The sequence below is a fragment of the Pungitius pungitius genome, chromosome 16 (assembly GCF_949316345.1).
Source record: "Pungitius pungitius chromosome 16, fPunPun2.1, whole genome shotgun sequence".
In the NCBI taxonomy this organism is placed as follows: domain Eukaryota; kingdom Metazoa; phylum Chordata; class Actinopteri; order Perciformes; family Gasterosteidae; genus Pungitius; species Pungitius pungitius.
In genome coordinates, this window is record NC_084915.1 from 16,222,950 (window position 1) to 16,235,111 (window position 12,162).

The 12,162-nt window shown below is 45.8% G+C and overlaps 1 protein-coding gene across 2 annotated transcripts; it reads left to right on the forward strand.

The window, feature by feature from the left end:
- The first annotated feature begins 1,602 nt into the window (after window positions 1–1,602).
- LOC119215861 (hexokinase-2-like) lies at window positions 1,603–10,833 on the forward strand. 2 transcript variants are annotated; one of them, XM_037468354.2, is made up of 12 exons: window positions 1,603–1,728; window positions 2,129–2,187; window positions 3,515–3,607; window positions 6,267–6,429; window positions 6,545–6,693; window positions 7,008–7,127; window positions 7,268–7,363; window positions 7,866–7,965; window positions 9,123–9,306; window positions 9,405–9,560; window positions 9,781–10,014; window positions 10,379–10,833. In XM_037468354.2, exons 3-12 carry the CDS (start codon window positions 3,515–3,517, stop codon window positions 10,584–10,586), a joined length of 1,503 nt encoding a protein of 500 aa, XP_037324251.2. In that variant the 5' UTR covers window positions 1,603–1,728; window positions 2,129–2,187; the 3' UTR covers window positions 10,587–10,833. The 2 variants fall into 2 exon arrangements, with proteins under 2 accessions (XP_037324251.2, XP_037324252.2); XM_037468355.2 differs by lacking the exon at window positions 1,603–1,728 and adding an exon at window positions 1,780–2,007.
- The last annotated feature ends 1,329 nt before the right edge of the window (window positions 10,834–12,162 follow it).

Sequence of the window (12,162 nt, forward strand, 5' to 3'; positions counted from 1 at the left end):
GTTCACAAAGTGTTACACCCGACTGAACATTGCACAATGAACTGTTTGTCTTCTCCTGAGGAGGACTATGATGTCCTGTGGATTGCGGCTGGAGTTTGAATGGACACCCAACGTCTGTGACATCTATGTGGGGGAAACAAGGCGTAGCAGATGCGCTACGAGAGACGTCGGCTCCTCACGTCACCTGGATCATCCAAAGCAGAGGAGAAGCTGAGAACATGGGGTCCATGGTTAAAGACTGGGGTTGATGCCACGGACTGGGAGCCCACTACAAATGTTGAACTATTGCACACACGTTTGAAGTAAAACTCATACCAGAGAAACACATGTGAAACCACACACTGATAATGGAAACACAACTCATGGTAGATTTCTTGACACATTTTGGACAAAAGGGGGAGCTTGATTGATGTGGGATTGATTCCAATTGCTGTGGCAATGTCTGCTGCCGGCCGACAGAACTGCTCCCGCCTTTGCAAGCGCAGCGCTGTTACTTGACCTGTGATCTGACAAATAAATCTCCCCGAACGAGAGAAGTTGTTTGGCTGAATTCTTCCAAACGTCCCCATCCAGGCTTCCAATTTTTGAACACCGCGCCTCTGATGCGTTGGTTCGCTCCATTCTCTTTTTAAATGATCTAACGGTTGCATTTCCTGTGAGACGTTGATGCAGTGCAGCAATATGTGGACTGTTGGTGTCTCAAGACTCTGTCACAACCTTCAGTTGCGCCAACTTGGTCGAGGTTCAGGAGGAATAATTGTAACGGAGTTGAGATCAAGTGAAAGATGAAGAACTTTTTTTGAGATTGAAGGAAAAAACGTGTGTGTCCAGTTACTTTTGGTCGTTAAGTGGACACACGTTTTTTACTTCAAACTCGAAAAAAGTTCTTCATCTTTCACTTGATCTCATTCTAATTGTGGACATACATGTGCTGCAGTACTGAGATCCTTTACTTTTTAAGTAAAATGATTGTAGCAAATAGAACCTGTAAGGAAAAATGTATATTCTTGACAAGTAAGTACAACACTAGTTATTCGCAAACAAATAAAATTTAAAAAAGTTTTAATTATTAGTTGGACCTCAAATCAGGTGAGCAGATGAATTTATGTTTAGATTTGAGCAGTGATACTTATAAACTATAAGTAATATGATAATGAAAAGCTTCGTTGGGAATAGAAAACGACTTCCTATTTATTCTTCTATTTATGAGAAAAAAAAACCTCATGATTGTTAAGAAAAAACTTAACCCAACCAGGTGAGTTTGCACGTGTACAACGAGCTTCCTATAAATACTCCGTCACGTGTACGGTGACATGTACAATATTTTCTTTTGCAACGTGAAACAAGTTTAAATACTTGAGTGAGTCGCATCGGACGCGTTTCTCGTGGTCAGAGATGCCCCGACTCGTGCGTCTTTACGCGCGCGCAGAGATGCGCCGAACCGCGCGCGCTTCACCTGCCTCCGCGGCGGACCTCATCGCTACGAGACCTCAAACCGTCAAATCCCGCTCGTGGATCCGAGCCCCCCCCCCCCCCCCCCCACCCCGGGTGTTTTTCCCCGTGAGATCAGCCCGCTCGGACCCGTCGGCGCGCCTCTGCGCGTTGCGACACTGTCGCCGCGGAGATGAAGTGGGAGGAAACTCGGCGCTGAGCTGTCACTTGGTCTCCTTTTGTTTCATCGAGGAAGTTCCGCTCCTTCCAGTCGGCGAGAGGCGCAGAAAGCATAAGGTGAGTTGCTCCTGCTCCTCCCGTGGTGCAGACCGGCATGTTTCTACCTGAGCGACCGGCTCTTCCGAGATGAAGCGCACGGTGCCGCTTCAACGTCGATGTCTGGTTGGAGAAGATTTAATTCAAGCTTTGCTAAGTGTCCTTCCTCAAATGTGAAGTCGTCATCATTCGGTCTGCTTCCTTTTTCTAAACGTTTTCTCCTGGATTGTTTTCTGATTCGCTCATGAACCAACTTGTCTCAAAACTGAAATGTTTTTTTTTCTCCTCCCGGAGGTGCAGGTGTGATCATCTCGTCTGTTTAAAGCCGAATTGACATATGAATATACATGAAACAAAAAAGGCACAGCAGCTGAATGAAGTGGGTGAAACTAAACATGTCACCTGTTCTGTTCCTGCTCAGGTGAGAGAGAGTCCGAGAGGCAACCGGCACAGATCTACTGCATCCGAAGTGGAAGAAAGGTGAGTTTCGCAGCTTCTCGCTCGCGGGGGTGGGGGGGGAACCCAGAGTGTGAGGAGAACCGGTTTCATCCTTAACCCCGGCCTTCAGGGAGCAAAGGGGAAAAAGAGTCATCCAATCAGCATCCCTGTAGGCAATCCGTATCCTGTTGTTAACAATAATTCATCACCTGACTTCCCATCAATTACTGCCACTTTATTTAGTTGTGCTCCGGAGCGTAGAAACCTGATTGAACGCATCGTGTGCTCGTTAGATCCGGGCTCCTGGTGAGTGAAGTGAAGTGAAGTTGGAGGCGTCATGTCTGCTCTCGGGTGCGTGACCTCTGACCTCAGCAGTTGTGACAGTTCCCAAGAGAGATGCTTCCTTTAGGGGATGTTGTCTGTCGACGTGTTATTCAGGTGGAAGTGAAACGAGGATCTGTTTCCCACCTGAACTTCCCGTTTCTGGACCCTGCTGTAAAGCCACGTGACCGTGGGAATGAAAGTGTTCCGTGTGACTCATTTACAGTTTTGACTGATAATTTGACATTTGCCGTATATAAACACCTAAATGCTGACGATGACATACAAGAAGAATCCTGATGAGGAAATCTGGAGCCTGGGAACGAACCAAAAACCCACGTGTTATTAAACCACAGGGAAATGGGTTAAAAACATAGTTTGGGCTTATTTGCATCACTATAGAAACACAACATAGCCGACCTGAATGGGAAGTAGTAGATTCTAAACAGCTCTTGAGGTATCGCATCCCGAAAAATGTAACCTACCGTTGGCGCCATGAGGAAAGTCCCAAGACGACTTGAGTCGGTCGTCTCGGGACCACGAATGTTCGTACAAAGTATGCCTACAGGCTGGTGGAAATGAAGTTAAACTGCTTTTTGGTCTGGTAGATGATGGGAACCAGCACAACGGGTTCAGGTCTAACATTCCACACTCGAGGAAAGACCGGAACCGGCTTCTGTGTCAATGACAATATTTGGGTGTGTCCACAAACGCCTGCTAAGCATTACTCATACTTGTGTATGCTGTATGCCGTGATTCTATTCATTCTTTCTATACTATTTATTCTATTCAACGCTTCCTTCGGGTCAAAGACATCCGCCAAATATTTCTAATGTCACAACATTTCCATCAGCCTCCAATGTACTTTGTGCTGTGTGCTGGTTAGTGAATGTTCACCTAATTGGCCTAATGGTATAGTTGTGAGCATGTTAGCATTCTGATGTTAGCGTTTAGCTCATTTCTAATTACATGGGTTTTACCCTGCTAGGAATTTGAAAAATATGTTTTTTCGTATGTTCGGGTCTAAGTTCACGCCTCTTCTGTCCAGATGAGCAGCACAGCGACAACCGAGAAGGCCGACGTGAGCGGAGACACCTGGACTCTGCACACGGAGGGCATCCCCGCCGACACGCTCAGCCAGGTAGGCCCGGGCCCGGCGCTTTCTGCAACCGCTTCCAAAACAAGGCAAAAATAAAGTGCTCTCTTTAGAACGAGAACCAACGTGTGCACACGTCAGCTATTAAAGAAGAGATGCAGTGGTGGAAAAGTAGCAAATGAGTATTTGAAGTCTTGTGGAGGACTTTTAGGTAAAAGCAAAGGTTCCAAACAACGATACTAATAATCAGTCCTTATACACAAAGACAAATGAAGACATTGTTGCATGTGAACTCTCCATTGTCTCACATGAAGGAGGGAAAACTTTCCGTGATTTTGTAAAACCTTTTTTTTTTTTTTTTTTTTTTTTTTTTTTAGCTCTGTGACTTCCTGCTCGTTTTAGGACTTTTTAATGCTCGGGGGGGGGGGGGGGGGGGGAATCTGGCCTGTTCTGGGAAGTCCGAGCCGTGGCTGGGGAGGATTCTTGGGTTAGAAAATCAAAGTGTTTATCTGTCTGATTCATGTCGGAGGATGAGTCACAGGATCCTTCTGTGTAGGACGAACATTCACCACGTGACTTTTTTTTTATCACTTTGCGTAATACGTGAGAAGGTTCCACTATTCGGCTTCACGATGGGAAGCTCGGCAGGTTTCATTTGGAAAAACCCTGAGGAAGACGAAGGGACTCGCACCCAACGCCCTTCTTTGTTATTACACAACCTGCAGATTACCTTTAATGTCCTATGAACCACATTTAATTACTCACTATTTACTGTCGGATGAACTTACTATACTTATTATTTCACTTAATTTATTCAAGAACGGTAATTATTTTCCACATGAAAATACAAATATGTGTGTAGTGGATAAGTATCTCTATAAGACTGAAATGGACCCTCTGGTTAAATTATACAATAATACCTTCAAGTAGAAATGATTTAGCAACACTCAATAATGCATAAACTATTAAACACTATTTTTTCTTTTTTTTTCTACTCCAATGCTACTTGTATCCAATACTTTTACTTGTAGCAGATTGCATTGTTTCACCGCGACGCCAAAAATGTCTTCACGCACTCAGCGGCGTTGGAGTCACGATGAAGGAATGGAGTTAGTGACGCCATCATAATGTAACAACAACACAGGCAGCAAGCATGCAGAGACACGAGGTAAACTGGGCGAGAGGAAAAGAGCGAGACTTTACGAGTCCGGGGGGGGGGGGAGGGGGGGGCGGAAGAACAGCCTGTTCAACCTGAACCAACATGAAAAGACAGAGTGTGAAGGAGCAGAAGAGACACAATATGTCAGCAAAGGATTAATATGTTTGAGTTATATTACCAACTTGCCTTAAACCCACAAGCATATAAGCATATTAATATTGTGCAGCTCTTTGTAGCTTTCTTGATGAAATTGTAGTTTTCTGGGCCTTGTGGTTGTGAACGCACTTGTTGTAAGTCCATTCAGCTAAATGTGATGTAAATATCCTGTGGGTTTACGGTCTCCCTGAGGGTCCTGGTTCAGATCCTGGTTCAGGTCCTGGTTCAGGCGATCATTACCCAGTGTTCCTCCAGGATGTTATTCAGGGACAGCCGGACTGTTGTAACTTGCCTCAGCTATTCCACGTGCATTAAAGAACAGGTAGTCACACCTCAGATCAGCTACCGGGGATCCGATCCAAAAGGCCCCCGTGTTGAAACCTGGATCTAATCCTGCCCGGACTCATCTGGGGTCAGGGCGGGGTGTCTGGATTCTGGAGCTTTAAACAAGCGGAAACGGGGCTCAGTGAGAACTGTTGCAGGCCGGCATCTCCAGGCGGTCGTAACGCGTCGCACCAGCCGGCCGTCTTCCTGCAGATTGTGCCTCCGAAACACTTCCTTTACAGAAGCAACAGACACACGGGCCTCTTTTGCATCCTTTTTTTAAATTTATTTGTATTTTCACTGAGCACAACAGTCTGCTTCTTTCTGCCGTGCTGCAGTAGAGTTCTCGTGTGCCGTCACACGGAGGAGCCAATAACACACACAAGAACTTGCATGACTGAAACTCTTCTCAACTTGCAGCTGTTTATTTTTTTTTTGGTGCCGGGCACCTCGTTACACGGAGACTCTGTTTGAAGCTCCTGAACTGAGGAGCAAAACTCCCTCACAGGTCAAGATGACCTCCATCTAACTCTCTCTCTCTCTCTCTCTCTCTCTCTCTCTGATGGTCACAGTAAACACATCTGGGTCATGCATTGATGGGGTGAACAACAACAACAACAACAACAACAACAACAATCCGTACAGAGGTGTTCACTCCAATGCCCAACTGTAACGGCGAGGTGGATTTGAGTCACCGCTGGGTTTATATGTCGACATTATGCAGCAGAACATTGTCTCCGATCTCCATCCAAAATAAACTTCTATTGCTGTCAAGGTGATCCAGGGAGACGTGTCCCTACAAAGAGGAACATCTGATGAGTGTTTAGGAATTCTACCAATGAGGCCAATTAGGATAAAGAAAGATAAAGCGAACAAAACGGGGCGATTACTTTTGCATAACAGCAACAGGGAACTCTCTAATCCATTTGAAATGTTTTACAAAAGATTTCTGAGGAAACACCGCCATCTTGTGGAATATGTGGAAATAAAGTTGATTCCCTATGAAGAAGTGCGTGTTATTGACTTAAAGGTTGAATTTTGTACACCATTTCTCTCTCTCTGCAGGTGCAGAGGTACCTGGAGCGTTTCCATCTGACCCGGGAGAAGCTCCAGGAGGTGTCTGCTCGGCTGAGGAAGGACCTGACTCGGGGTTTGGGGAAACACTCTCACCACAAGGCGCCCGTGAAGATGCTGCCCACCTTCGTCAGGGCCACGCCGGACGGGACGGGTACCTTCGTATTACTCGACGCTTCCATCACGATCAAATTCCCCAAAACGTTTCTTTTTCACGACTTGCTCACGGCCCACCGATGCTCTCCCCTACCTCCCCCCTCCCCCGGCAGAGAAGGGCGACTTCCTGGCGCTGGATCTCGGTGGAACGAACTTCCGGGTGCTTCATGTGCGCGTGGTGGAGGAGCAGCAGAAGGTGCTGAAGATGAACAGTCAGATCTGCGCCATCCCGAAGGAAATGATGCAGGGGACCGGAGAAGAGGCGAGTGATGCAGCGTTTAAACACACACACACACGTGTTAAAGTGGGACGTAAGTACTGTACTTCATTTTGAGGTACTTCAATTAAGAGTTTGTATTTTCCTCTACTTCACACTTCTACTCATCTACGGAGTATTTGAGAAACATTAACATTAACTACCCTGCAGGGTTCAAGTGTTAAAAGCATTTATATAACAAATCGTATTTTTAATACAAAGCCGATGGTTTTGCACTTGAAATGAATCCGTTCCTTCTATTTGGATGAACTGTTTATGTCTTTTCAAGGTGATGATCATGCGTCTCTATTTCCATCCAGTTGTTCGACCACATCGCCGCCTGTCTCAACGACTTCCTGCTCTCTCAGAATCTGAAGGGACAAACGCTTCCTCTGGGTTTCACCTTCTCCTTCCCCTGTGAGCAGAAAGAAATCGACAAGGTAAAACACACACACACACACACACACACACACACACACACACACAACACCTTTTATCTGGGAAAATTAAACCTCACAGGAAAAGGCTGGGTTTCTGGGATTCTTATGCGAGTTTCATGTGAAGCGGTGTCCCTACACAGAGCATCCTGATCCGATGGACCAAAGGCTTCAACTGCTCCGGAGTGGAGGGCGAAGATGTGGTGAAGTTACTGAAGGAGGCCATTCACAGGAGAGGGGTCAGTCTAAATCAGCAGGTCCATCCGTAATGCAAATACCATTAAATGCATGTTGTTGTTGTATTTTTTTTTAATTTTTTATGAAGCTAATTCAATACTCTTTGGCAAAGAAAGTATTCTCCATCTTGGTGTTTTCACATTGGTTTCCCATTTGAAAGACACAATGCTCTGAAGCGGCTGATTATTGAAATAATGGTTTGTTGCTGCTCTTGCGCCCCCCCCCCCCCCCTCCATCTTTAAATACTGCCGTGGAATAGCTGCGTGCGGCCATTTATCTCTTGTTTTGACCGTGACGAAGCCAATTGGATGTTGTTTGTTGTCTTATTTCTCTGCCCAGACTCTGACGTTCTGCAGGTTCTCTCTGCACTGTGTGATTGTGTGTGTGCGTGTGCGCGCATGTGTGTGCGTGCGTGCGTGCGTGCGCGCGTGCGTGTAGGGCGGTTGTGCGGCGTACAGATTATAAATAGGAAGCACATACACACCTGTCTCTCTGTCTCTGCAGGACTACGACATAGGCTCAGTTGCCATGGTGAACGACACAGTGGGCACGATGATGAGCTGCGGCTTCAGAGACCAGAGCTGTGAGATCGGCATGATCATCGGTAACCGTTTTAATAAGTGAACAACTTCAGTGTTTCATCATATGAAGCTCACAGGAAATTTGTTTTTTCACTGGATTTCTCAAAAAAGAGTTTATTTGCTTTTGTAAAATAGGCAATTTTACTGAGATTTAAAAATGTGTTAGTATTAGCATCAAATATACTTAAAATAGCATAATTTTCATTCCAATATTTTTTAAGTGCAAGTATAATTTTGATATATTTGTACCCTTTGCCTATATTTTGATGCTAATGCTATTAAAAACTACAATATTGTTAAAACTGTCACAGTTACACCATCCCCTATAACGGGTACTGTTGGAGACCCACATTACCCGGGAGGAGGCTCTTCAGCAGCTCAGGTGCACCAGGACCTCACACAACACTCTACTTTATACCTGAGAGACATCTTGTGTTGTGGGATGTAATGAGGGTTGTGTTGTAGCTCTTGTGTTCTGCTCCCTAATTAGTTTGTGCACTAGAATACAAAGCAAGCGATTCTCCATGGGGAAATGTTTACACCAACTGTGTGTGCGCGTGTGTATTTGACATATTAGTTATGAGTCAACGTGCAGCCGCCACAGCTCTCGAGCCCTTAAAGGGCCGGTGTGTAGGATTTGGTGGCATCTAGTGGTGAGGTTGCATATTGCATCCGGCTGAATACTCCTCCGCTCACCACTCCCCTTTCGAGCCTGTCATGGATGAACGGCGCATGGCTCATTCCAGATAATGGAACACAAGACAAATTTCACAAATCATTGGCCACCATATCCTCTTAAGTCCTCCATATTGCTCCCAGATCCGGATGCACGCCGTCTTCTGAATTAGATGATAAATTAATAATCATCACATTTCAATAAGAATCAGTGCAAAGACCTCCAATCCAATGAATAATAATGAGACGGCAAGAAATTGCCTCCCTGTAGGCAACAAAGATTTAAATAGTTAATTTTCCAGGTGCCCCCCCCCCCCCGGTCCTTAAGAGCAGCTAAACCGCCATCACTTCAGTTTGCATCTTTAACCCCGATGATGGGGATCAATTAAAAGGCAACAAAGCAGATGTCTTTTAATAAACCTCGTTTTCTGTGGCAACGCACGTTGTTCCAATTTTTAACCCGTTGAGAAAACGATGAGAGCGTAGCAAATCTCCCCCTCCGCAGGCACGGGAACCAACGCCTGCTACATGGAGGAGATGAAGAACGTGAAGCGCGTGGAGGGCGAGGACGGGCGCATGTGCATCAACACGGAGTGGGGCGGCTTCGGGGACGACGGCTCCCTGAGGGACATCCAGACGGAGTTCGACGTCGCGGTGGACGAGGCGTCCATCAACCCCGGCGTCCACACGTGAGCGCGGCGGGGGCCTTTTCAAATTTGAGCCGAGCAACAGGCAGAAGATGCGAAAAACTCGTCCCAGCGTTTTGTGTATTGTGTGTCCTCTGAAGCTTTGAGAAGATGATCAGCGGCATGTATCTGGGTGAGATCGTTCGGCTTCTGCTGGTGAGGCTGACGGAGGAGCGGCTGCTGTTCGGAGGACGCGCTTCGGACGCGCTGCTGACCCCGGGGGCCTTCGAGACAAAGTTCATCTCCGAGATTGAGGAGTGAGTGTCCGACGAATCTTCTCAAATCAATCGTCCGCGGCGCCTTTTGTTTTGACCGGAACCTTCTGATCTACTCATTTCTTCATTGGGTATTCTGTCATTTTAAACTTGTTGAATGTCTTTCTGATTTCCAATACATTAGGAAAGCGCCGGGCATTTATTTGAGGCAGAATATTATAAACTTTTTCACTTTGAACATGAATTTGTGTCCCTGGTTCAGGCCGGACAACGGCCTGGAAAACTCTCAGAGAGTCCTGAGCGAGTTTGGCTTGAAGTGGGACACGGTCGACTCCCGCGTGGTGCGCCTGGTTTGCGACGCCATCTCCTCCCGCTCCGCCCGCCTGTGCGGCGCCGCCCTGGCGACCCTGGCCAACCGCATCCGGGTCAACCGTCGGCTGGAGCGTCTGAAGACCACCGTGGGGGTGGACGGGACGGTCTACAAGAAGCACCCCAAGTGAGATGCTCGATGGGAAGGATGCAATGAGGACACAATGTTGGAAAGAAGGGCTTAAAAGGGATTTTTGTTTTTAACTTTTCTAACTTTAAATCATTTATGAGAGGACAACCTCCACCAAACAAATGAACCAGGAGGAGGACCAGTTGTGGAGATATGAAATCATATACAGTATAAATAGTATATACAAGTCCCATTGCATCAGTGTTATTTCAACATATAACACTGCAAGTATTTCTGCAAGACACTTCCTCATGATAAATAGATCTTTTATTTTGTACTGAATATGGTCTCTTGTCTTCCCCGCCCCCCTCCCCCCCTCCTTCCTGCCCTCTTGTCCCCCCTCCCTTGCTCCTCCCCGTAGTTTCAGCGAGGAGCTCCACAACACGGCGCGCCTCCTCGCCCCCCAGTGTGACATCACCTTCCTCGTCTCGGAGGACGGCAGCGGGAAGGGCGCTGCCATGGTGACGGCTGTGGCGCAGCGGCTGGCTCGCCAGTCCCGCCTGTTGGAGGAGAGTGACGGTGAGGTCGACGATGATGAAGAGGAGGAGGAGGAGGAGGAAGACCAATAGAGACTCGGAAGTAGATGGTGCACAATTATTGTTTGATTTTTTTTTTTTAAGCTGAACTTATAAATCAGTAAGTTTTGTTTCGCCACAACAGTGAGTCAAACTTTTGTTGCTCAGCAAAGGAAGGAAGAAAACTAGTAACCACGGATGTAAGAAATACTGCAAACGTCATGCAGAATTTAGAAAGCATTCACACAATGAATCCTTGGTGATTATAAACATGACTTTTGTCTCCACAAGCCCCCCCCCCCCCCCCCCCCCAAAAAAAGCAAATTTGTCAAAAAATGATGGACACATAATGTATAATAATCATTCCCAGGTTGCAAGCTGAGTAAATAATTCAAGTTACCTGTCATTCAATTTCAATCCCTGTTTTCAGTTTAAATGTGTTCACCTTTATGTGACTCCATCTTTGTTTCTCTTCATAACAAATACTAGATCTGTGTAATCGTAACTAGATCATATAGAGAGATTCAGATTCTTACGACAAAAGAAATCCTGGTAAGATAATGGAAAGAGTAGACACAATGGATATAGAACATGTGTTTATAGGCTAATGGCAATGTGTAGCTTTTTTTCTTGCATTTGCACTCTGACAAATTTGCACTTAAAAAAAAAAAAGAAAAAAATAGAAAGATGGTTTACCCAACGAGCCAATGAGAGCTCAGATATATTGCTACATAAGAGCAGCAGTTGACGGATGATTGTGTATTTCAAGGGAAGAGGAAGCCGCTTTTAACCGTCCGCACAATGCAAAGATTTCTACTGCCATCACTGTGTGTGTGTGTGTGTGTGTGTGTGTGTGTGTGTGTGTGTGTGTGTGTGTGTGTGTGTGTGTGTGTGTGTGTGTGTGTGTGTGTGTGTGTGTGTGTGTGTGTGTGTGTGTGTGTGTGTGGTCATCACATAGCCAGGTTCAAAGAGGGGAATCAAAAAGAGATGCAGTTTTGCATGATTTGCTGTGTCTTTGCAAACTGTCCAGGAGTATATTTGTCAGCCATCGATGTCACAAGGCGGGTAATAAATGCCACAAACTGAAAACCTCCCGTCAACCTTTCCTCTGCTGTTTATTACTTTGTTTGCTCTTGCACGGACAGACGTGTATTGATGCAGTTTGATTTCCCTGAACAGAAGTGTGGTGTGTGATTGTACATACCTTATTATTTTAATTACTTTATTACTGCCTTATTTACTTAACTCTTTCATTACTTCTTCCATTTAGTACATCCATTGCTCCAGCAGTACACAAACATCCTGCAGAAACAACCCTGCAAAAATCCATGCAGTAACATAAAAGTTTATAAATTGCAGTAAACTACATTTGTGAAGTGAAGTGGCCGGTGCCAGAGCTTGGACGTATAATGTAATTATGAAGTCCAATTAGTCGTGTAAGACTCCAGGGAATGCTCTCCTTCGGATTTCTAAGTCAACTTTGTTGTGGCGCCGGCATCTACGTTACTAACTCCCAGAAGCCGTCATGATTAGACAACTGCGCATCGAAGCAATGCCATTAAAATGCATCTAATATTTGAACCAAAGAAGACCAACACGGATTCATCAGACAGACCACCTGTAACATTTG

What these genes read in the sequence shown, in the direction of transcription:
- LOC119215861 (XM_037468354.2), top strand. Translation starts at nt 3,515, where the DNA reads ATGAGCAGCACAGCGACAACCGAGAAGGCCGACGTGAGCGGAGACACC. An exon ending in ATCAACCCCGGCGTCCACAC is followed by an intron (nt 9,307 to 9,404) that starts GTGAGCGCGGCG and finishes TGTCCTCTGAAG; the next exon opens with CTTTGAGAAGATGATCAGCG. An exon ending in TTCATCTCCGAGATTGAGGA is followed by an intron (nt 9,561 to 9,780) that starts GTGAGTGTCCGA and finishes TCCCTGGTTCAG; the next exon opens with GCCGGACAACGGCCTGGAAA.